Genomic DNA, 26054 nt, shown 5'->3' with positions numbered 1-26054 from the left:
CAATCCTTGAAGAACTTTTTCTTTCAAGAGAGTTCTTTGGATGAAAAGGATTCTCAGTGGAACTCTTAGTCTTACAAAGAGCCCTTGACAAATTCTTTAGTTAGTTCTGGGTAGAACCTCAGCCCTTCAAGAAGAACCCTTTGGAACCCTAATATCTAAGCATGTAGCAGGGTAAGTCACTTCTTTACAAAAGCCTTTCAAAAAGGTACACAGCGGTACTCGCGTGTATACTGGGACATGCTTGTGCTACATGGAAGCAGCGGGCTTGAATCATACAAAGGCTAAACCCATTACAGGTCCAGAGGGGTGGGCAGTACGGTGCCTTGTCCCGCTCCTCTAAACAAGACTCTAGGTGCTGCAAGCTGGAACAAAGCCTTGTAACATATACATTAAACTTTAATTGTTTTTTCCAAGCCCTTCCTTCACATCTCTGAAGTAGCAGCTCCTGAAACGTTAAAAGTGTAATGCCAGCTAGATTTTCATGGCTGTGCCTTTGTAGAATAAAAGATATATGTGTAACAGCGGAGGGGGAGAGAAAAAAAAAAAACTCTCTGATGCTGGAGGTAGACAGTTGCTTTTCAAATTCCAAGTTTTGGTCCTTTATTTTATTCAGCAGTGAAATGCCATGAATACAGAAAATAATAACGTCTGTTACAATTCTCAACCATGACCTTCTAATGTCAGAGAACGTATGGACACAGTACACAGTAATGAAAAGTATCAAAAAAAGTCGTTGAATCTCGATCAAAAGGAAATGAAACAAAATAAAGTCTTCACCAATTACATAAACATATGTTTGCTACAGTCCCAATTTACTGTATACATAGGGGGATCATATTCCCAATTATTAGAGAAGGATAGCAGTAGAAAGGATACATGACTCAACTGCCAGACATAATGCTTCATAAAGTATGCACAGAGGTACAAGCAATAAATACACACATTAGGTTAAGCCTTACAGCTACGCAAAGCAGATGCAGAAAAAGCAGGTTTGCTATTCTTAGCGAGCAATGAGAGAGAAACAGTAAAAATTCAGGTAAGTCAGAAAAGAAACACTGAGATTTTTTTTTCCTCTTAGAAAAAAGTCTGGTAAATTTATGGGTCCACCAACATTTTTTTTACATAAGTATGCACAGTTATCAAAATACAGACAAAATCAACCCAGAAAATCCAGACAATCCTAAAATCTAGTGGAGGAGCAGATCGCAGTTCTGGAGGTCTTTCTGGTATTATGTGCAAGCAACTATTTTAGACATTTTTTTACTTAATTTATACAAAACCCATGCAAATCTACAGGTAATATGCATTCTGTGGCTGACAGGTTTTATCCCTCCCAAACAGTATATCTGAGGTAATGCACTCCTATGCATTGTACGTACATTTAGGCCATCGTCCCGATGATTTTTATTATATTCTTTTTATTGGTTCTTGTTTCCAGTCCACCAAATGATTTTTAGACATGCATTTTTAATACACAATATTCCCTTACAGGTAATCTATACATTATCATTCTACAAATGTTTGAGGACAACCTATTACAATGCAAATCTTCCATATCTTGACGCAGGGAATGTAAACGTTGGTTGGAGCCACGTCCTATGAGACAAGCGTAGTAAAGTGTAACAGCTCTTGTGGCGTTCTTAATAACTCGTGCAATCTGTCATAATTGTTCTGAATTTGTTGTGCAGAGGTAGAAGCTTCTCGAAAGCCTTTTTGGGTAAGTGGGAGAACCCTTTTTTTTTTTTTTTTGAAAGACGCAGCGTCCTTTTTATTTGGTGTGATAAGATTATTAAGGACGTCGTCTTCAAGTCGTTTTGCTGACTCCAGCTAAGTATTGAAGGGATAAGCTTTGTTCCTGGGCCCAGTACCCTCTTGACGTGGAACTGGCACGTGTGTATGAGTGTGTGTGTGTGTGTGTGTGTGTGTGTGTGTGTGTGTGTGTTTGTACAGTACTGCACATGTCTGCATGTTAAGCTCTTACAGCCAATTCCTTGGCTTGGCACAACACTGTAAAACAACACACTGTAAAAATGAAAAAGTTAGGAAAGCACAAAATTTCAAGTCAACTTACTTCAATCGGATTTTTGACTTTTGAGCCCAACTCGAACTCTTTATGTTCTGGAAAGGTTTTGTTAAGATAATTTACTTTTTTTCTATAGATAAACTTGAAGCTTTTGGGTTTTGAGTCAAACTCTTGAATTTTTAAATGTTTTTCCAACTTATGATTTGTTGAGATAATTTATTTTTCTTCTTCAGCTAAACTTTGAGTCTTAGAAATCCCCAGAAATAGTATTTCAAATTTTGTTAAGTAAACTCCTTGAAGTGAAAGGGAAAAACGGTTAATAGTTTCATATTTTGAATTAAAACCATATAATTTTCAAGCACCCAAATAATGACAGGTCTTGTTCACAGCTCACAGTAAACACAATTTTGGGGGGTTTCTAAAACTCTAACACAGTTGCCTTGAAATTCTGAGTTTTTTTTTCTTTTACAGTGCATATGCACAGTGCTTCCACTTTGGTCGACGCATCGCTCATTACAGCACGATACAAAGCGGCTTGTCGGTTCTTTGACAGCGTACATTTTTCCTGCAGCTGGAGAGTTAACCGGAACAAGAAAGTTGCTAAAGCTCGGGGTCTGTGTGTGTGTGTATGCGTGTCTCCGACAGGGTTGTGTGTGTGTGTGGTTGTGTGTTTTTTTTTTTTTGTCTTTATCCCATACAAGAGGAGGCAGAATTTTGTGTAACTTTGGTTTACTGAAAACAGAAATGACCATTAAAGCAACAACACTTTTCTAGATGACATTAGCTGTGAGGGAAATGATGGGGCGTAGTCTCCACGGTAACTACTTCTCTTTAGTCTCCGAGTGTGTTATAAAAAGCTGGCTACCTACACAGACCAGTTGTATCCGTATAGTTTAGAAGCTATGAACCACACAATGAGTATCTGATGACGAAGTTAAAGCAAATATCACCTAGAAAAGGTTAACTTTCACCTTAGATATCCTCTTCTGCAATGGCTATTATTATTTGCTTTAAACATGGTAACCAAGCCACATCATTTCATATCAACTTGAAATTATGACTTATTTGGCTTCACTAGATATTTTTCATGTTTGGTTAGCGGTGTTTTCAGTTTCGGTTTTCAACGCGGCTCGGAAACAAAAACCGCCACGGAAATAAGACGTGACATTATTTTGACAGTCCCACTTAGAACATTACATATTCACCAGGTTAGAAAAACAAAACCAGAAAAAAAAAAAAAAAAGAAATCTGATGTGTTCAATGTGTAACAGAAAGTTTAAAAAAAAAAAAATCAAATAAATGTCACAACAACACAATGTTTCTGCACTTCCATTGAATACACAAATGTTTAGTTTTGGTCATAATCCACTTTTACAGTTAGCTGCTCTCTACCAGTCAAATCACCAGCACTAATCACCTTTTTAACTACAGTACGTCTGGCAGAAAATCTCCAAAGTGGACGCTCTATATGAGTCAAATTACACATCAAAATCAGCATTTCTTTCCCCTTCTCTCTTTACTCGTGATCATCTTTGTATAGGGCTAAAATGAAACAATCCCAGAGGTTATTCGAAGGTAGTTTGCGGAACAAAAGCTTCTCTTTGTACTAGTTTAAAGTCACAGAAGACGGACCAAAGATGAGTTTTGGCGGCTTCTGTCTATAAGCTATTGGCCATTGCTAGTGTTGGCTTTGGTTTCTAGCTGTTGCCTGTGACTGTTTGCAGGTAGACAAAGCTTTCGAACGAGGAGGTAAGGAGAACAGCGAGAAGAAAATTATGCAGAAATGCATTTGTTTTGTAAATGGTGCTTTACACAAACTTATTTTTCCCCGACTGAATTTCCAGCTTTTTTTTTTGTACTTTTAAACACAGATAATAGACTGGAAGCCAACTTTTTTTTTTTCCTTTTTTTTTTCTCTTTTTCTTTTCTGGACAGCTGCAACAACAGTTTTGGTACCGCAGTTCCGTTTTACTGGTGTGATTCAGGGAATGGCATTTACAGTTGGTGGTGTCTGAAATCATATTTTCTGGAAATTAACGATGTGTAAAAAACAAAAAAAAAGAAAAAGAAAAAGAAAGAAAGCTAGAAATAATATACTGGTTTTCATAATAGTAGCAACATACAGGCAGTGACACAAATTTCTGAGACTACTCCTGTGCAAATGATAACAGAGCAACAACTTGAATTGAACCAGCAATTGTCTCTAGACGTTAACAACTACTGGGGGGTTGGATTATTCACAAAACATAAAACGTCTTCCTTTTTGGCAGTATATGAGGCCGCTAGCTTTCAACGGAACATGATTTGCTCATTTTCTGTCATGTTTTTTCCCCCCGATCCATGAGTCCATCATCCTTGTACTGTATGTGGCCACGCCATCTCTAATGAAATAGGTCTCGGAGAGTTATTTTTTTTTAAATCAGACATCTCATGCCTGTCATGTTTGGGGATCCCAAAGGGCTGCAACAAAGAGTTCCTTTGGACCGGGTCTCCGTCCGGATGCATGCTCAATAAATAGTCCCAGTGGTGCGAGAGACAAAGAGAGAGTCAGCTGTGGTTTTGCTTGGACTGTGGAGTGGTTTTTTTTTTTCTAGTCTTGCAGGAGGAGGTCTGTGTGAGAGAAACAGTGCGGCTGGGTGAAGGGATACGTCGAGCAAAAACTGTATCCTAGTCACTCCAGGTCTTCTGATAAGTTCCCTTCCTCCAGCTCCCGGTCGTCATCCAGCTCCGGACTGTGATTGGCTGTCGTCACCAGTGACATCGGACAGTCTTCATCGTCCATGTTGAGTGGCTCCTCCTTCACGTGAACGGGTGGCCTGCGGCACAATCACATTAGCGGCAAATGTGAAATTTTTTTTGTATATGTTTCATGATAAATTCATTTAGAAAAATGGCACAGTTTTTTAAATGATATGCAAAATGTACAGCTATTGGACACCTGCGAGTAGAAAGACAGTAAGAATATATAGTAATGCTAAAAGAGCTTTCTTACAGCAACCATTTTGACATGAAATAGTAAGGCAAACACGTTACCACTGATACTGATTAAAGGGATAGTTCTGACTTTTTGATGTGGTGTTGTATGAATGCATTAGCTGTAATAGATGGTGGTTAGCATGCCCCCAGTTTGGAGAAGCAGAGAGGGTTACCAGCACGGAAACTAAACAGTGAAATTCTGTGGAAAGGCAGACAGCCTATTCTGACAGAAAACCGCCATTTTTAAGCCAAATATGGCTTTCTTCAAACCAACCAATCTCCATAGGCGAAATCAGTCATTTTACTTCATAGAACACAGGAGTTTCTGGTCTACCACTGCCTTCATTTATTAGTTTGTTTATGTTATTTTGTGACTTTGGTGTGTTAAAGGGTAAGTTCAGATTCAGCAAATTCACACAATAATGCTAATGCACACAAACAGACTGAGACAGAGGTGGACCAGCAAGTCACATGGTCTGTCAAGTAAAATTATGATTTCTCCTAAGTTTGGTTGCTATGGAGAGAGTGATGTTTGGTTTATATTAACAGCAGCTTTCCATCAGAAAAGGCTGTCTGACATCAAAGTAAAGCAGTGAAAATATTCTACATACAGTGTACACTTAAAATGATAGATATATTTTTTAAAACTTTTGACACTTTCCACAGCAGTACTTTGGTTTACCTGTGTGCTGGTCCTCCACCAAACTTCCAAACTATCCCTTTAATTTGTATCATTGGTGACACCCCGTTATTTCATATCAATATGGCTGCCATGAATAAAGTCTATTACTACCTCTATAAAATAATATGTAAAAGAAATAAAGGCTCTCTGGTCATTAATTCCCTTTACAACCCAGTGAATACACAATGTGGCGTTCAGCTAACAGATAAATATTTTGCTGCATCAAAATAACAGGCGTATGAAAGCCATTACATGCATTATCTAGTGAAAGTAACAACCATGTTGTTTGCAAGACGCTAATTCGACATGATGCCTCACGTCTACTGTAAGTAAGCGCATGAAAATTGCATGAAAAACATGGCCCCTGTAAGGAAGATAAGCTGTGATGTTCCAGACATGTTTGGCATTTAAAAGTTTACTGATGACACCAGGTTGAAATACATGAAAAAGGAAAAAGGGGAAGAAGAAAAAAAAAAAAAAAACAGGCCACATGATAAATAATGGAGAATTTCTCATCCCTGAGCCCCCTGGAGCAAAGGCAGAGGAGAGGCTTTTTTATCTAGTTAATAGAAAGCGCAGCCACTCGTTAATATGCAGGGGCTGTGCATGTCGCTCCTCAAGAGGAAAAACCGGCAGCTAGGTTCTGCCATTAATCAACTTCAGCCCCGGCAGTTCGCTCGGACACCATGATACATGTTTTTAACTCTAAATGGATGAATATCTTTAGCCACTGTCAATAAGCGCCGGGCAGGAAGCAGAAGCAGCGCTGCGAGCGGGACGCCTTTCCCTTCAGAACAACAGAGGAGTGGGCGGAAAGAGGAAAAAAAAAAGTGTTGGGTGACTAACAAGAATAATAATGCTGTCACACACAAACAAGGCATAACATGATCTGGGGCCCTACTCGGGGAGAGGGGTTTGTGCCACAATGATAAATCTGACAAAACCTAATTATTTCTGACACATCGGATGCATCAGAAAATCCCCCTAGACTTTGAAAAGAGGAGAGTGGTAGTACGTTAGGACTCGTCTCATAGCCTCTCTCCTGGGCTGCCTTCATCAGTGGAACAGAGGAGGGAGGAGGGAGTGTGTGTGTGTGTGTGTGTGTGTGAGAGGGGGGCTTTGGATTTGAAAAGAATTTTAAAAGGTACAGATGACTTTAATATTCAGAGCCAAATACTGTAAATTAATATTCTGATGTGGTGGTGTGAACAGAGGAGGCTGATCTTAGCAGGATGCGAGTGAAGAGATGAATATTTCTGTTTTCTGCCCTTCAAGATTCATGGAGGCAGCGGGAGGCGAAAGAAAAACACCTCGGCCAGAGGTTACAGAAACAGAAAAACACAAACTCTGCTAACAGAACGCAGCCTACTAACTACAAAGACTCATTTTTTTATTAAGAACAAAATTCACTTCTGTTTTGGTGAAATAAAGTATGACGTAACCATATTTTTTCTAATTTTTTTAAGGTTAGTTAGTGACATTCATATAGGTGTTAATGAAGAATTCAAACCACTGGTTGATAAATTAGCTGATTAAGAGAAAATGTATCAACAACAACTTTAATAGTTAATCATTTATTACATAAAAATGCAAAGCATTCTGTGTCTCCAGCTTTTTAAATGTGGATACTGGCTACTTTTTATCACCGTATACTAATATATAAAATATTTGTATTTTTGACTGTTGGACAAAAGCAGCTTGAAGACTTGAATTTGGGCTCACAGGTATTTTACTCTATTTTACGGCATCTGATTACAGCCTGACCGATACTGGCTTTTTGGGGCCAGTGCCGATACTGATATTAGTGAATAATAAAATTCTGACATCAATTCACTGACTGATATTCTGTATTTTCATATTTATAATCCAAAATCAGGGCACTGACCCAGTAAATTTTCACGGGTATTTTTTAATGATTATACTTATAAATAACTAGAAATTAAAAATTTCAGTCAAGAAAAAGAATCAAATACACATTAAAAAGTGACCTACAGAACTGAAAAAAGCTAATAATTATAATAATCTGCACTGTATTGTGGAAAACTGTGCTGAAACTACATAAATAAAAAAACAAATAGAGAATAATAAATGGATATTAAACTTGAATTAACTAATGCGACTATGAGAGATGCTAATGATTAATTATTAATGAATTAATATACCTTTTTAACCAATTAAAAATCTATTAATCGATACTTGCTAAGTAGCATTTTCAACTATTGGATAAGGAAAATACATAAACTTTGAAACCCTAACAAAAACAATAAAGGCAATTTGTATTATGCTCCCTAAAAAAACTAAATCATATCAGACAGCATATATGCGGATACTGATATAAATTAGCTGTGACAGGCCAATATTGGGCCAATAATATCAGTCGACTGATATATTTGTTTTTCTCTACTTATCATGTATTTTATGCTTATGCAGAAGCCTTCGTTTATGACACCCACACGAGGAATTGTTGATGGTTTTCTTAGTTTTTTCTAAGATCCTGATCATCTTTTAGTCACCATTACTTAAAAATCTGGATGAGTGTGTACTTGAATACATCACATCGATCAATTGACCCGGCTGAATGTGAGATGTATCACAAACTAAAGGTCTGTGCAGTTACTTTAATATGCAGCTCATTAGCTGTTTGTGTGGCTTTGAAGAAAAATATGCAGGACCATATTCACCAGCCTGAGCTTTCTGACACTTTATTAAAATATGTGGATGAGCCATTTAGCGCTTAATGGCTAGCTGCCATTATTGAGTCACTCAGGAGTAAACGCTGGACTTTGCGGTGTAATAAATACGTGGAGCTCTCTCTGCTGCGTACGTGTGTGTGTGTGTGTGTGTGTGTGTGTGTGTGTTCTCGAGATGCCTGCTCTCACATCAACTAGAGATTAGCACCAGCAATCATGCAGAGGTATGTCAGGGATGCAAATAAGGTCATTAGTCCACGGGCCTAATGGTAGGTTGGTGGGGTGGGGGGGTGAGGAGGGCGGAGGATGAGCGGGACTTGGGGGGGGAGGGGGGAGGGGGGGGTCAAAGACAGAGGTGAGGACTGGGGGGGACAATCAAAACCGTTCATAACATCTCACTATGATTCATTAAATAACACCAAAGAGGGGTGGTCACCAAACAATTAGATGTGACAGCACAAGATACAGCTGATAAAATCGAGGGACATCTTTTGTTTTTATTGGGGTACATATTGGTTACTAGGATAAATTAGTCCTTTAATTGATTAGTTGATTGCAAGAAAATCAGGGACCAATTATTATGATAACTGATTCATTGTTTTTCAGTCATGTTTGCTGGCTGCTAAGCTTCTAAACTGTAAGGACCTGCTGCTTTTTGATGTCATTTATGATAGTGAATGAAGAATCTTCGGGGGTTTTTTTATGGTAACAAAAAAAAAAAGAATTTGCTGTTTGGCCAACACTGTAAAAAATCATACAGGAATTTAATGGAATTAACTAATATTTTCTCAATAACTTAAATCTACAAGTTTAATCAGCCCATTAAATAAGTTTTTAAAGAAATGTGATTGGCATTTTAGCAGACTTTTAAGCATGCACTGTTCATGCACATCATAGTTTGAAGAAAACGCATGATGAAAACTTGCTGTGCGTCTCTAATATACTTTAAGACAAGTTGTTTGTTTTCACAACGATGAAAACATTGTGAACCTTGATGAAGTAGTACTGAAGTCTCCATTACACTTACAGTTTAAGAAAGTATAATAAATGTTAAACGTTGGAAATGTTTGTCAGTGTGACTGAAGAGTCATATCTTGAGCTTATTGAACACGTTTTCTGAAGTACCAATCAGTCAAAATAAAGTTTATTAGATGGGGAAAGTTTATTTGTTTAAAATCACTGCAAAATTACAAATCAGGCTGCCAGGACACTAACCTTTAGTTAAGTTAAACCAAATAATTTCTTTTTACAGTGTAGCTGCAGCCTTAAATTCTACTATTTTTTTTGATTTTGTGTTAAGTTGCTAATTTGCTCATGTTGGAAACCCTCATTTGAGAGAGTTTTAGTCTTTCCTGGTTTACAGTACTACTTCTTTTAAGCATACCCCTTAGGGTGTACATGAGTGAACTGCACATGCATGTGAATACACACGCACATCCACACAGCGTGGCCTGGGGCGATCTGGTTTGTGGTTAAGCAGATAGCATTAACCTTTAGACGTTGAGGGGAAGGAGAGGTTTGTCTAATTGTTGGATTGCCTCGGTTGTGCTGAGGAGGAGTCCTCTCCTGAGAAAGGCCCTTCAAGGTGATGTACTATTTAGTTTAGTGCTACGAGCCACTCCATTATTTAAACAACATCCTGGAAAAGCCGGTCATGAAAAACACATTTCTTCCATTTTGAGGTTGTCGTGGTGGTGTAAAGGCAGGCGAGGATGGAAGGAGGGAGGAGAGGGAGGGATGGATGAATGCGTCTCCATAGCCACTCATGTCTGTGTCAAGGCAGCGTGGCCAGAGAGGAGGAGAAAGCGAGCAAGAAAAGAGAAAGTCAATGCTGTCCGGTTACTAAAAGTTAAATGACCTGGGGGAGTGGTAACTCTGGGATTGTGTCTAGAGCCAGGCAGATTTGCTCCACTTAACACCCCATTTCAGAGAGGGGTAAACACGTCCAAATAGATTAATGTATAGGCGTGTGGCGGGGCTAACCAAACACTCTCAGAGAGAGGCACGGAGCTTGAGTGCATCCTTTATCCATTACAGAAGTGGTTCGCTGATGTCGGCTGACTTTGCAACAAGAGCTTTGATGGACGGCGGACGAGACTCATTTCTGTTTGTCTGAGTCCTTTGTGTGTGTGTCAAAGGTGGGAAGTAACCGAGTACAAATACTTTGTTTACATGTGACAAGGTAAAAGATGTAATGTTACAAAAACGACATAACGCGATGAAAAGACGTAAGAGATGTAGCAGGACGAAAACAACGCAACAAGCCAAAAACAATGTAGCAAGACGTAACGAGACAAACATTACGTAAAAGACATAACAAGACGAAAATGATGTAATGTGACGCAACAAGATGGAAATGGTGTAACAACATAACGAGACGGAAACAACGTAACAAGACCCAACAAGATGACAATGACGTAACAAGACAAAAAAGGTGCAACGAGACAAAAAATACCTAAGAAGACCAGACAGACAGATTTGACCATGGAAAAAAGGTGAGGTCAATTTGTCTTTGGACAGAAACAGCTGGTAGACAGCTGTCCTGTCAGCTTTCCTTCAGAGGACTACTTTTTACTTTTATATTTTCAGTACATTTTAGAGCCTGTACTTTTTCACTTTTACTTGAGTAAAGAAGTTGAATCAGTACTTCTACTTTCTTACTCTTACTTGAGTAAAGGTTGTGTGTACTTTTACCTCTTCTGGTGCGTGTTTCCCTGCATGCTACCTCCACCACAGTGTGGGCTGTATCACACAGACCTGTGTGACACCGCTGGCTCAGTTTCAGACATTTCCTGAAACTCTCACATCAATTTTTTAAAAAAAACACTCTCTTTCTCTCTCCGCTCCATTAAAACAGAGATGGGAAAAGGGGGGAGATTTTCAAAGTAATTAATGCCACGCTTGCTCAATATTAATAGGAACAGTCTTGCATAAAATATAGCAGCTAAACCCCTATAATGCAGACAGTGGTGTAATTAAAGACGAATGTGTAATAGAGCCTATTTATAGCATTAGAACTAACTAAAAAACGTCAGACTCACCTCAGGTACGAGCCCATTGAAATTACCACAGCAGAGTCAGAAAGAAGAGGCTGCTTATGATACAATATGTACTAGAAACTGAACCTTGCCCCCAGGTCATGGCAAACTGGTACTGTGGGTTAAATATCAGGCAATTAAACTAACAAAGGGTGTAAGGACAGCGAGTGAACTCAGTGTACATGTGAGATGTGTGAGTCTGTGTGCGCCACAATCATCTCTCAGATACTGTCTTTTGGATGACTACTGTGGGTTTAGAGCTTGAGGTTTGGGTTAGGCTTTGTTACCACTGAAATCTTTTTTTTTTTAAAAAGAAACAGATAATTTTAAAGAAAATCAACCAGAATTTATGTCTGAAAGCTGTGTTCTTGCTAAAAGCAGACACTGTGCAACACAATTTATGGCAAATGATACTGGAAATACAAACTAAAGAGCAGAATGAAGTCCTGCAAAGTAATAAAATAATTAAAAGTTAAGTGTTTAATCTACAAATTGTATTTCCACGTTTGTTTTCCCCTCACTTGTGTTTCTGCAGGCTTTTCTGAGATACATTTAAAACTTTTTAAGACCATTATGAATTCAATTTAAAAAATAACAGTAATGTTAAGACATTTAATGACATTTTAAGGCCTAAGATTCAGATTATTAGATTTTAGACTTTTTAAGGACCTGCAGAATGAAGTGTTTAATAATCAAAACAAACACCTATAAAATCTGTTCTTTTAAAACAGTAAATAACGAGCCCTATTATCATGTAATTATCCTTTACAGGCATGCTTGTGCAATGTACACAGTAGACACAGTCAGTTCAGTATCAGTTCCATGTACAGAAACCTACATGTGTACTGGTGGGGAGTATCCGGGGCTGCTGTGTCCGTTGGTGTCCAGGTGGTCGAGTGAGCCGTTAAGCTCCTCATGCGCGGACTGCATCAGGGTCGGAGGGCTTCCGCTCAGTGTACCTGGGGGGCTGCCGCCCAGCAGTCCTGGCGGGCTCCCGCCCAACAGACCAGGTGGACTGCCACCCATCAGACCAGACGGGTCTCCGCCCAGGAGGCCGTGGCAGTTGCCTCCCATCGGACCCGTGGAGCCGCTGTTCATGAGGCCGGGGGTCCCCAGCAGAGGCAGGGAGGTCTCTGCCAGGGCCGCCTGAGTGAGACAGGGAGAGACAGAGACCAGAAGTGGGGGATTAGAAAGGAGGTTGTTAGTAAAAAATACACCCTGAGAAATAACGGTTCCAAAAGGGTTCCTCCTGGAGGGCTTTCATCCAAAGAACCCTTTTTGCAAGAAAGAGTTCTTCAAACATTGTTGAGCTCCTTGAAGGTCTTTTTTTTTTGAGGGTTCTTTATACCTTAACATAAAAGGGTTCTCTGTAGAAGCACCCTGGTTAGATTCTTGTTAGCTCCCTCAGAAGGTTGAAGGGTTCTGGATGACCTTTATAAAAGGTTCTACTAGGAAACAAAAAGGGTTCTCCTCTGGGGACAAGCTGAAGAACACTTTCTGGTTCTAGTTAGCACCTTTATTTCTAAGCGTGTACAGGTGTCAGGTGATAGAATGATAAGATTTAACGCAGTAATTATTCAAACACAGTTGTCTCATTCTGTTGCAGCCTATTTTTTCTCCTGTGACACCTTGCTGACAACTGTCTCCCCCCAGCTGCCATTCATACGCCCTTGTGTGGTGTGGCTATTAAAAAAAAAAAGTCCCCCCAAAAACTTTACCTCAAAATAATAAAAAACTCCTGACACTTTCGCCTGCTGCGCATTAAAGTTATATACAGTGATTAAATTTTTAAAGTTTTTGCCATGAGCACCTCGCCGGCGTACACTATGAAGCCAAATCATTTATGACAGCTTAGATAAATATTAATGCACATGCCCTTGCATTTGCACATGCCGCTATCAATCTAGGGTGGCTGCAGCAGCTGAAAGAAGGGAGAAAGAGTGGAAAAGGAGGGGAGAGCTGCTTCCTGATTCGACCACAGGGTGGCCTTCTGAGTCTGACGGCGCAGGAAAGAGAGGAGGAAGGAGGGAGGAAGAGAAAGAGGAATGCGCACGTGCAGAGACAGACGCAGAAACCCGACAGAAAGAAACTTGCTCCTTTGAGTGTGAGCACTAATGTGGGGCCCTATTGTTCACAACAACCATGTTCATTCAGGCACTCAATTGGTCAATCAGTCAGGCAGCCGTCCTGCCTGTCAGTCAAACGCAGAGGCAGCCAGTGACTCAGAGGTTCTCTGAAGCTTGTGGTTCTTACCTGTAAGCTGGCGTTTAGTGCAGTTCCGTAGCCAAGACTGGACGGCAGGTTCTTGACAAGTGATGGGCTTCTGAATACAATGTAAAGAAAGAAAAAATATATCAGGTATTAGTAATTTAATAACAGGTTGTATGGCAGACAGATTATACAGCAGAGTCTGATCTATATATCAGCTGACTGATACTGGCCTGTCACACCTATATTGGTCTATACTGGTATCAGCATGCATGTTGTCCGATATGAGCAGATATAAAAATTTAGCTTTGATAGAGATTATTTTTTTTTAGCTTCATAAGTAGCATTTTGGTCAATAAAGGTTATTGTTCAATTGTAAAATATCCTGCCTGAATTAGGGATCACTGCAAAATGATCATGTATATTCTGTACAGGAACAGGTATCGTAAGGAGTTTATTGATACTGATATCTAGAACTGCACCGATTAACAGATTAATCGACACATTTCATGAATTTTCAAGGTGCACTGTCAAGCTTTTTCCAGCAGCTCTTCATTGCAGTAAATTGGATGTTATGCTGCACTATAAACAACCTACATTACAACAGCTTTTCATATTTCAAAATGTGTCACCAGTCTATAAGTAGACTGGGCATCCTACAGAACCTGTCTGAGCAAATATCACCGTTATTTTATTTCTTTATCCATAAAGTAAATTATTCAGTCAGGCAGTGATATATTATGGAAAGAATTCAAGCACTTTTCAACTTTTCAACACTACATTAAAATTCAAGTGTTTTTAAGGATTTCCAGCACCTCTATGAACATTATAAATAAACAAAAGAAGAGACAGAGATGGCCAGAAAAAAGAGAGACAAGCAGAGGAGTGTTTCACAGAGGAATGCAGAATTTAGGGCCTCTGATTCTCTCTGATCCTCTGCATGTCACTGACTGTCAGATCAAGATCTGAGGAGAGGTGACAGAATTCGTACCCTGTGATCTTCTGCGACCTGCGTTTCTGGTACTCCACTTCGTCTACTGTCCACACCGCCCCCTTGACGTTCTCCACGCGCACAAAGCACTTGTGCAGACTGAGGTTGTGGCGTACGGCGTTCTGCAAAGACACAGGTCAGAGGTATGAGGTAAAACGACTCATATTCATTCATTAACTGTCAAGGGAAAAAAAAGAAGAAGAAGGCTTGGAAATTGATTTTTTTTTCTTGCATTTTGAAGAAATTCTTAACATTCACGCACCATTGATTTAATTAGTAAAAATTGAGTGAGAGCGAATGCTCTTACAAGTCCTGCACACAGTACATATCAATCAGAGTAAGTAGGCTAAAAGGAGGTAATCAGCATAGCGAATGGCTTATGGTGGTGACAGAAGTGGTAATGCCGGCCTTGATAATGGTGATGTCAGTAACCCTTTCTGCTCCGAGAAAAAGCATTTCTCTTAATGGACACGTCGCTTTAAAGATGACAAGAAGAAAGACAGTCATCAGCAGGCCCTTGTGTCTGCAAATGTGTGTGTGATTGAGTGTGCGTGCGCGAATGAGGAGGATTAAGGTGAACTGTATCTGACATCTATATGTCCAAATATTCCCGTCTGGTGTTGAATACATGCATACATGACACAATTATCACTCAAATTTATTATCAAAGTAAATTAAAACAGGATATATCCATCATAAGGTGTTTTCATTAATTACAAAATAAGGAAAACCTATAGAAAAAAAAAAGCCCAGTTATATTAACATGACCATAAGACCATAATTAAAACATGCATCAGACTCTACAAATAATAACCTTGGCTTTAATATCACTGCCTGTCATATTTATCATCCCTCCCTTAGCTTGCTTACTGCTCTTTCTCCAAGAAAAAGGGATTCAGAAAAAAAAGAAAAAAAAAAAAACTCATAAGCAGATCTCGCATCTGACCTGAAAATCCCAGGATTTGATTGATCTTAATGCCCATGGCTCTGAATATGATAATTTTAATATTAATGAGCAAATGAGCAGTTTTATTATGCATGCTATATAGTTAGAACTAATAAGCTTCTGGGTGAGAGAAAAAGAGAGAAAGAGGAGAGTGGTGTGTGTGTGTGTGTGTGTGTGTGTGGGGTGGGGTGTGTAGATCCCTCTTTTGAGCTGATGAGACCAAGCTGAGATATTAAACTACCTTTCATTTCTTTCTTTTCTCCTCCTTTTTTTTTTTTTTTTAAACAAATTCTCTCCGTTAATCAAATGACAAGCCCATCGCTGATCATCCCGCTAATACTTACAAAGGGAATTGTGGAGCTGCAGATGTAAATAGATCACCTTGGTTATTGTGCAGAGATATTTCGAATGTCATTGTGATATCATTGCTATTGTATCACGGAAACAAAAAGAACATTTAAAAAGCTGCATATGCATGTGCTTATGTTGTTTTCTGCCACAAAACCCCTTGAGAACATATCCTGTCATAACATTATTACGCAGCAAAACATGGCCTGTACTGTACCTAACAAACTGGAAAAGGGCACCCATCTTTTTGCATGCCCTCCTGAATTGGTGATCACACGCCCATGTGCTTCATTTGCATCCCAAATCCAAATTAATTCACTTTGCTAAATCTAGTGCTTCTGCGCCATGTCTTGCATACTGATGAGCGGCTGGTTTGGAGTTTTCCCTCCAGTCCTCCGTGCAGCCACAAAGGCTAAAGGCGCTAACGAATGACGTGCGGGGGGCCACGGGGATAAAACGCTGAAGACACCGACGCTTTCTTTATCAGCAGGCAGACACACTTCTGCAGGAAAAGACATTTTTTACCATCTTTGTGGAGGCAGACAGGACAATAAAGTTGTCGGGACAGATATACAAATGGGCCCTTTTGTGTGGGTAAATAAAGAGTGCTCCCTCCATGACAGGCCAATTCTCACTTTAGTTCCACATGAACACGCCCTTAACCTCTCTCGGATGCGGTTTATGTGTACATGTGAGCTCCCGTGTGCATGCGTCCTCGACTGAGAGCTGGTTAACAGGCAAACAGCCATCTTTCTTCCTAATTAACCAATGATATGCGAGAGAAGGTGGTTTCAGGAGTAGGAGGTGGGGTGTCTCTCTTAACAAAAGGTGCTGATGATGGAGTGGCTGCTGTATAATTAGTGCGTCAGAGCACCTCTCCTCTCCGCGCCAAGCCTCCGCTATTAATTGCACCAAATTAGAAAACGATATCTGAGGCAGAATAATTCTTTCGGGCTGTCATTTCCCAAACAGAAAAGGCAGAATGGCGGAAAAAATAAATAAGAGGAAAGAATGGTGGGGGGGCTGTTTGATAGGGAAGGGGAAGAGGAGGAGCAAATATGTGCTTTTCTTGAGGTTTTTGTTTTTGACTTCATGGAGAGGAAAGGGGTGGTCTTGACTGTAAGAGGAGTGAAAGGGCACAGCGGGGTTGAGTGGGTTTGGGTGAGGGCGGGTGATTGGGGTGGGGGTTCATCAAGGTTACCTTCCAAGTTGCGGCGTTGCGTCTGAAGTAGGCGAATGTGCGCGTGAACCAGCTGTAGATTTCATTAAGCGTTAACTGCATGTCGGCAGAGTCCATGATAGCCTGAAATGAGATGACATCAAATAATGGTTTACTAACGAGACCACGCAACTGACACACACACACACACGCACACACAGAGCAAAGGATTGAGCGAGCTGCCATGATTCATGCAGCAATTAATTTTAATCTAATCAGGCAAAGTTAATTTATTTCCCACTCACCTGTCTTATGAGGGTTGCATAAGTAAATGGCGGTCTGACATCTGCGTTCTTATAAAACTCGTAGTTTGGGGCGATCTCTGGAAAAATAAATACTGTGTCACCACCTGAAATAATTGGTAAATTTTATTCCTTTAGGTATTGAATTTACTCAAGGTTTCATCAAATTAAAAGGGGGGGGGGGGAGAGAAAGGGGAGAGAGGGGGAGAAAAAGAGGGTATGGTGGGGGTGGAGGGGGCACATCAAATCAGCATTTTCCATGTCTAACAAAATGCATTTTTAATTAATCTCTCTCGCGAGAGATCTTAAACACTAATACATCCTATAAAATGAGATCCGTGTAGTTAGTTAGGGTGAAGTTGAATAATTTATGTGTCTTCACACTAAACACAGAGAGAGTAAATATAAACATCAAAGACAGAACCGTTTAAAATGCAAAGCTTAATACATGGAATGTCTTAATGTAATAAATATTGTATTTTTTCCACCATTATTTGAACTTAATTAACATTCATGTAATATTTATGCACAGAGGAAGTTCTTGTCTATTTACATATAGAGTGATTAAACACAGGCTTTGCTTTTATAAACCAACCAGACATCACACACACATTGGTAAGACCAACAAGCCTCTGTGGTCTTGTGTGTGTTTATGTCAGTGTATGTGTATGCAGTGTGTGTGTGTGTGTGTGCACATGTACGTCTGTGTGTGTTAAAAAATGTACGAGAACACCATTACGGTTTGAATACTATAAATAGTGCAGGGCTCAGGGTTGAGGTATCACATAATTTGCCATTTAAACATTATGATGTCATCAAAAGTGAATGGAAATTCAGTTTCAAAGAAAAACAATCAAGTCAACTAATTCTGAATTGACAAAAATCACAAACGACTCCAAGGAAATCTCTGTGAAAACAGTTAAAATCAATCCTGATACTGTCAGTTTGTTTTAAGGCGTAACATATCCATGCTGTAACAGTAAAGGCATTTTAGTTGTTTTAAAAGAGAGTGGCTTGGAGTTTTTTTTGTGATTTTTGTGCAAACGTGTTCCTATCAAAAGAGAAGCTCGATCAAACTTATTTTGAATCCAGGAGGCGCTTTTAAAAATTCTGAATTGAATTTTGAAAAAGAAATATGTAAGTCCCTAGCGTTCAAAAATGAGTACTGCAGTCAAAATAGTGGATTGGAGCCATAAATGGTTTATTAAATAGGCTGAATCCCTTTTTAATATATATATGACCTATGGGTGATATGGTTTCTCTGCTCCTCCTCCCCAGCCTCGAAACTCCAGCCGGTTGCCCAGACACTGAACATTGTAAACTGACAATAACAAGCAATAAAGAGTCCTACACTGTAAGATGATCAGCTATTTAAAACTGTCAATTGTCTGTCAATGTAAAGTTAAGCCTGTTATCAAGAAAACAAAAGCCCAAACAAAGGTTTCTTATGACTCATAAACACTGATGCTGTGAACGTTCAGCATTAATGTAAACGATAATTGTCATAAAACAGACAAACAAAAACTGTTGCTTGAGCCCAGAATGAAAATGTCAAAGGAGAAAATACTGGCTGTAGCATTTTTGTCAGAAAAGCCAGTAACTTTCCTTCACCTCTGATGACATATAATTTTATGGTTTAGTTCACTAAATATACACCATATTTCTCCTTTAATCCAGGTCAAATCAGTGACACAGTTTCATAGCCCAGTGTCTCAATGGATCAGTGTGTGTTTGTGTCTGTGTGCATTAGGGTAAATTCACATTTTATTCAAGCAATTCGGGAGGTGATTTTTTTTTTAATTATTATTTTTTTTTACCAAAAACACAAGTCAAAGATGTCACCTTCTGTAATTTATTCAAACACTGAGAACACATTTGCTTGAAAGTGAATTTACTGCTCTGACTGAACATATCTGTGTGTGTGTGTGTGTGTGTGTGTGTGTGTGTGTTTGTGTGAGACATGCAGCGCTGAGTAGTTGGTCCTACCTGACGACAGGGGCATTGAGTATTTGTCCGAGTGGCGTCGGCGCATGGCTCCCATGCTGGGGACGTTGGCTCCTCCCAATACTGACGGCACCTGGGGCATGGCAGCCATGGGTGTGATCGGCGCCGTGGGCGTGGTAGGTGTCTGAGGTAAGTTAGGGGGTGACGCTGAGGGTAAGTTCTTGGACATGGTGACGCTGGACACCAAGTTGAGCTGGGGCAGAGGGAAGACGGAGGAGCACGGGCGGGAAAGAGACAGATACAAATAGAAGGAGCAGGGAGAGGGGAGGGAGGGAGGGAGAGGGAGAGGAAGGCATTATTTTGTGGTTTCTCTGACAGAGCCGAGTGTCTGCTCTCCTCCTCTCTAACACAGCTGTGTTTCCACTAACAAGGCTCGTGGAGAGGAGCCAGCCCATCTCCACTAATTACAACCACCAAATTGTATCATAAGAATTCTAATTAGAGCACGCTGTTCAAGATTATCCAACGATCAGCCTCCGTGTTATCCCGGCCCCATCTCTCTTTATCTCTCTATTTATCACTCCCACCCTCCCTCACCCTCGCCCCCTCCTCCCTCTCCGTCTCTGGCTCCCCCACTGCAAGCGCCAGTAATCCGCTCACGCCGAGGCCGGTTGTTTGCTGCAGGTGTGGGTGAAGTGGTTGACCCAGGTCCAGAGCCACAACCCTACTCGTGACATTAGGTCCCCTTTTGGCGTGAGAGGGTGAACCGAAGTTTCTATAGCGACTGTGTTACTACTGTGAGTCTCTTGGAGGAGATATTGGCAGCAACTCCAAGCCACCGCAGCCAAAAATCCTGCTATTACAAGTGGAACCAGTGAGTGGATTGTGCAGTGAGGGAGTGTAATTAGACCCACTAGATTAACTATTCATACAAGACTAATACAGTTTTTACAACAGAATTAGTGTGTATATGTGGGTTTTTTAAATGTGGCTAAACTTGCTAAAAATAGGCAATTGACCCTTTTCACATTGCCAGTGGAAGAGTTTGCCTTTCTGTTTTTTTTTTTTTTTTCTGATGTGAGCTGGAAAGCTGAGACTCAACTCAGGTGTGTGTGGGAGAGCAGAAATAGATTTTCAAAAAACATCTGTGTGTTCAACTCTCTGTACTTTTTGTAGCTCCTAACTGAATCTCTGTGGTTTGAAGTGTAGTTTCGCTCCTGCATCTCTGTTTGTACTTTTAAGTATCTGCTTTACATTACTTTAAGTCGAACCAAGCAGCACTACTACTAGTAGTACTAGTACTACTACTAACAGTAACAATGTGTTGGCATTTGGGGTCACAACCCCTAATTTGGGAACACTGCTATACAGTGTTGCGGCATTTTTGCGACCAAGAACTAACAGCTGAGAAGGCTAGATGTCCTGACAAATGTGCAGTTTAAATGAGACTAAAATAATCTACAGAAGCCTGTGGTCCCCCATTTTGTACCAAAGCCAAAAGGTTTTTCAACCCATTTTTGGTGTGAGCAGGTTTTATAGGCTTGAACTGGATAATTTATGCAGACTCACATCAACAGAGAAAACTCCTGGGTCACTACTTCCATGTGAGAAAGGTTTAAGAGGTTAGGTGGCAAAAGGTCAGTGGAAATACTCAACTAAACTGCGCTACATGCAAAGCAAGTATTATTTTCTTGAGTAAAAGCCTCACTCGGCACGTCTAGTTTGAGAGTGGAGTCTGGCTGACTTTGTCAATGGACACTTCTGATCACAGAGCATCAAATATCATCAACAACACAACTGGAAGTCAATATTACTCTATGAGAGATTACAGTTAATCTATCAGTACTAATCTGGTGAGACATCCTGTGGATGAGGAATTATAACAAGTACAAGTTCATGTTCTTTCTCAGACTAAAAACCCATGTATAGACAGTTATGGTGACTCCAGAAAAACTCACATTCACTCTATCTTTGTCTCTTCCACTCCCTCAACATTAGGGACCAGAGAGCGTTTAGTCACCTCTGGCACGAATGCCAACTGTGCTCGCTAATCGTCCGGCTTTTCCACCACTTTCGCGTTTGCTTCCCAAATCTCATGTGAGAGGCTCTAACCGACTGGAAAATTCCTAACTGACCTTTTAGTCTCTGCGCTAATTTAGTTGGAATGGTAATGACATCGTTACATATTCAAACCAAATTGCCTTAATTGTGAGTCTACAAGTGGAATGCATCTGAGTTTGAATTAAAACCGACTTGAAAGATGGAAGGGAAATGGGGGGCCGAAGGCGCTGGGAGACGGAGGAGCGAGGCTGAGGAGGAAAAGGTATCAGCGGTCATTTGTGGCATGTGTTGATAAATACGATGAAATGTCAAGTTTGAGAGACTCCAGCGGTGGATGTGGGGGGTTTTTGGATGATAATTATATGCCCACTTAGCTGTAATGAGCTGCTACAGTGATGGGCTGGGACAAGGGCTGGGTGTATATACAGAACTCTGCTACAGAGAATGAGGATGAGAGTTTGAGGGTTATGGGAAGTGTATGCATCTGTATACACATCTGTATCAAAAGGTCTGATTGATTATATATGGGTAAATCTCATATTCATCTACATAAAACCTAAAATTGGGTCAAGTCTTTTCCTGTTAACTGCTGTTTTTTGTTCGATTTAACCAGATACATTCACAGAAAACCCCTCCCAAGAAATATTAAATAGATAATTCAGATTTTTTGAAGTGGGCTTGTTTGTAGTACTTATCCATAGCACAGAAGTTAAGTAATGTACTGCTGCGGACAGGGTTTAGCAACAAAGCAGACAGGTTTTGCAGATGGGAAACTGCTGTTTTAAAAGCCAAATATTGCTGTCTCCAAAACAACCAAACTCCAGAGGCAAATTAAGCAATTTTACCTCGCAGAACATCGAAGTTGCTGGTTCACCGCTGCCTCGATCTTTTAGTTTGCTTGTGTTATTGGGTGACTTCTATGCTCCAAAAGGATAGTTTGGATTCACCAAAGTCACACAATAACACAAACCAACTAACAGATAGAGGCAAGAGTAGACCAGCAACCCCCATGTTCTGTGAGGTAAAATTACAGAGTTTGCCTATGGAGTTTGGTTAGTTTGGAGAGGGTGATGTTTGGCTTATGTAACAGAAAAGCCTGTCTGACCTCGAAGTTAAGTGGTGAAAATATTGCTGAGCCTGTCAACAGCAACCTCCTTTCTGTTTCTCTGAACTAGGGACAACTGCCATCTACTGTAGCTAATACACTGACTCTGGACAAATACCTCATGCAGTCAAAAAATCAGACCTATCCCTTTTATTCATTTCACCTCCAGTATAGTCAAGACAGTGTGACCAGTGTCAATTTGACAATTGTCAATTTGATAAATACTGTGCGGCAGAAAACACCTCAAAATATGCAAACTAAATTCAAAATAAATGCCTTTGTGTGTGTGTGTGTGTGTATGGCCATGTATATTTATAATGTTAAAACATAATTTCCTGTCCTTTTTGCCGCCACTTCACCTGCGAGACACAGCAACAAGCGTGACATGTTTGCAGGCGCGCAATCCCGAAATAGAATTGATTACAGTCAAACAGATGGAGGAGTGAGCTCTCTGTCACCTCTCGCTCATCTGAATAAACACACGGAGATCTTATTATTCAGAACTTGCAAGTTTGAGTCTCATCCATCCATGGCATGGCCAAAAGGCAGCGTTTAATAAAGTGTGATTCAGGGAATAAATGGGGTCATTTTAGAGACCGTGCACCAGTGTCTTGTATTCTTTTGTGGGCTTCGGTAATGAAGAAATATGACTTATTTCCAGCTCCGATAGGCTAACACAGCAACAGTTTTCATATTTATCAAATGTGTCTGTGTGAGTCTACCGGGTGTAGCTCCACCAACCATCTCTCTTTTGTTACAGACACATGTCTTATTCCACACAACAAATCTTCATCTTCACCTCCCCTTAAAAAAAAAAAAAAAAAAAAAAAAGGGGGAGCCTTAAAACTGAGGACTTAACTGTTCGTTTAAGAATTCTGTCTGAATTGCCCCCACCATCAAATGCAATTAGCTGCTCTTTCATGTGTGCTTTATGTAATGCAATACTTCATTAGCATCATTCATTCATATTCAGGCATGGATTATAGGCTGCAAATTCTTTATTGGACGAGATGGAACCAAGCTGCTGGAGTTTTGAAGATTAAAAAAAAAAGCTACAGAGAGAGAAGGAGAGATTGAATAATAAAAAGGGAGTTTGATTCCTGATGGAATTATGGGATAATTATGCTATCTTGTGATTATCTACATTCTATGATGAGAGGTGATGAGGGAAATTATTCTATTGAAAGTAGGCACTTACTAAGCAGCAGAAACACGCTAACAATGTTTTGCTCTCAAATATTTCAAAACGTCTAAAACTGGGAGGAAATAATGTTTGCAAAAAATGTATCATCTTAATATTAAATTCAAATACGGGGTTGGGAGAAATGCGTTCATTCAATCGAAAAGTAAAAAGGCAAGAGAAAGAAAATGTAGAATGACATCATTTTCCTACTTCAACGACCCCTTTCACAATTTTTGGATTTTTTTTTTTCTCTTTTCTGTAACCAATTTCAGCAGCACTGCGGCTATTTATGTCAACATCACATCATCTTCGCCACTCAACTGTAATTTTCAGGTGTTTGTTGTTAAAATGACACATCTTCTCCCCTCTCATTCCACTTCTGAGTGCTACTGCGGCCACCGAGCCAAACAGCCATCAGCAGCCAACAGGTTGTTTTGGCTATTATATCTATCACAAAGAAATGACCCTGCGTTTTAGCCAAGGACTCCTCCGCCGCTCCGCCATCTAATACACTTTCCAAAGTCTATTGTCCTCTCACGGCGCACAATACCTGATAAGAAGCGAGATATAACTCGGTATTACAAATCCCATTCCCCCCTTTTCATCTTCTGTCACTCACTCTGGTGGGTTAAACTGTTCATTTTCAGTGTTGTTTACGCTAGCCAGAGCAATATGCACTCACTGGTTTGGGAGATGACTTGGGTTCCGAGGGCCGCATGTGCAAGTGGGCCATCATCGCCTGAAGACGCTCACGTTCTTTAGAAAGCTGTTAAGAGAGAAGAAGAAGAGAGTACGTTAGAGTAGATTAGAGTGGAGGAGAGGAGACGAGAGGAGAGGGAAAAGGATGAGAATAAAGAATATGAGGCTGTGGTGGTACACTCTCAGAAATAAAGGTTCCAAAAGGGTTCCTCCTGAAGAGCTGGGGTGCTATCTAGAACCATTTGCCTCTGAAGAACCATTTTTGAAGACACTGTTCATCAAAGGTTCTTTGTAAGACTAAAGGTTCCATTAAAAACCCTTTTCATCCAAAGAACATTTCTTGGAAGAAAGAGTTCTTCAAGAATTGGTGAAATCCTTTAAGAACTCTCCCGTCAAGGGTTCTTTTTAGCTTACTATAATGTAAAAGGGTTCTTGGTAGAACCCCCTGGCTGGTTTCTGGATAAAACCCTTGGAATATAAAGGGGTTCTTGGTAGAACCCGCTGAGTTTGTTCTAGATAAAACCACTAAAATAGAATCCCCAGTGATGGTTCTGGTTGGAACTTTTCACAGATGACTTTTCACAGGTTCTCCTTTAGAACCTCTTATAGGGGGTTCTGGGTGGAACCTTTCACTAATGTTTCTAGGTATCACCCTTTATGTTGGGTTGAGGCAGAACTCTGAGTGTAGAGTGAGAAGAAAGAAAAGGTTTGATATAAACCAAACAGTTCTGCTGGTGGTGTAAGGAGAATATGAGAGGCTGAGGGGGGAAGGGGAGGGTGCAGACAGGTCAGGCAAAACAAATAGCATTTCATCTTTTTGTCAATAGCAAAATTTAGGTCAGCGAGGCTCTGACAGTAACAAGCTAGTCGGGCCATAAATTAGGTGGTCCTGAGTGTCTGCTCAAAGTCCTGTGGACACTGTTAGGGGGATGGAGCGCAGCCAGCAGCTGCCGAGAGGTGAAGGGGTCTTCCAAACAGGGTGCCAGGTGGCCCCGCCTCCCCGGTCCAGTTAGTGGCCCCGGCCATCGCCTATCATCAATCTAATTCACAGGGAGTGACAGGGACTAGACCATGTGAAAGGCCCTTCCAACACCCTTAATATACACACACTCACACAAGGACCAAACACACAGAGAAACAGACAAGCAAGTAGGCGTACACAGACAGACACACACACACACACACACACACACACACACACACACACACACACACACACACACACACACATACACACAGAGCTGGGCCTCATTACTAGTGACGGCTCTCACAGAAAAAAAGAGCAGAAGAGAGGGATGGTGGGAGTAAGGAATGAAAGAGGAGAAGAAACAGGACAGACAACACAAGTGCACTGCTGTAATTGGTCACACTGTAAAGCTTCAATAGCTCGGTGTTCCAATGAGAAACAAAACACAGAAAATGAAATAAAATTAAATAAATAACATCAACTCTTTTTTTCTTTTTCTGTTTTTATTACATGCCAACAGAATTTAGTTACTTGTAAGTCCCCACTGGATGTCTTCTAAGAATTAAATACAAATACAAAATACATGTTTATCAGACCAGAAAATCACTATGTGTGGGAGGACATGCTTGACCTGAGGACTCTAGTAGGGGGCAGTGGTGGAATGTATTTGAGTACATTTACCAGCAACAAAGGTATTTTAGCCACCCAAAAAAATCAGTTTAAGTGTATGCT

At 40.3% G+C, this 26054-nt stretch overlaps 1 protein-coding gene across 5 annotated transcripts in view; it reads right to left on the bottom strand.

The window, feature by feature from the left end:
* Window positions 1–571: 571 nt before the first annotated feature.
* Window positions 572–26054, bottom strand: part of foxp2 (forkhead box P2) — a 128743-nt gene continuing 103260 nt past the window's right edge. For 4 of the 5 annotated variants that reach the window (XM_084710513.1, XM_084710514.1, XM_084710517.1 and 1 more), the window contains 8 exons: window positions 24339–24422; window positions 19350–19560; window positions 17367–17470; window positions 17104–17205; window positions 14609–14730; window positions 13663–13732; window positions 12248–12555; window positions 572–4839 (listed from right to left, as the gene is read on the bottom strand). In XM_084710513.1, the coding sequence (XP_084566639.1) occupies window positions 4695–4839; window positions 12248–12555; window positions 13663–13732; window positions 14609–14730; window positions 17104–17205; window positions 17367–17470; window positions 19350–19560; window positions 24339–24422 (1146 nt within the window). In that variant the 3' untranslated portion in view covers window positions 572–4694. The remainder of the gene's footprint in view (window positions 4840–12247; window positions 12556–13662; window positions 13733–14608; window positions 14731–17103; window positions 17206–17366; window positions 17471–19349; window positions 19561–24338; window positions 24423–26054) is intronic. The other variant, XM_084710516.1, reaches the window with a different exon arrangement.

This window comes from Lutjanus erythropterus, chromosome 22 (assembly GCF_056507025.1).
Source record: "Lutjanus erythropterus isolate fLutEry1 chromosome 22, fLutEry1.hap2, whole genome shotgun sequence".
Taxonomy (NCBI): domain Eukaryota; kingdom Metazoa; phylum Chordata; class Actinopteri; order Lutjaniformes; family Lutjanidae; genus Lutjanus; species Lutjanus erythropterus.
Note: the sequence above shows the minus strand (reverse complement) of the source record. Positions and strands in the feature narration are given on the sequence as shown.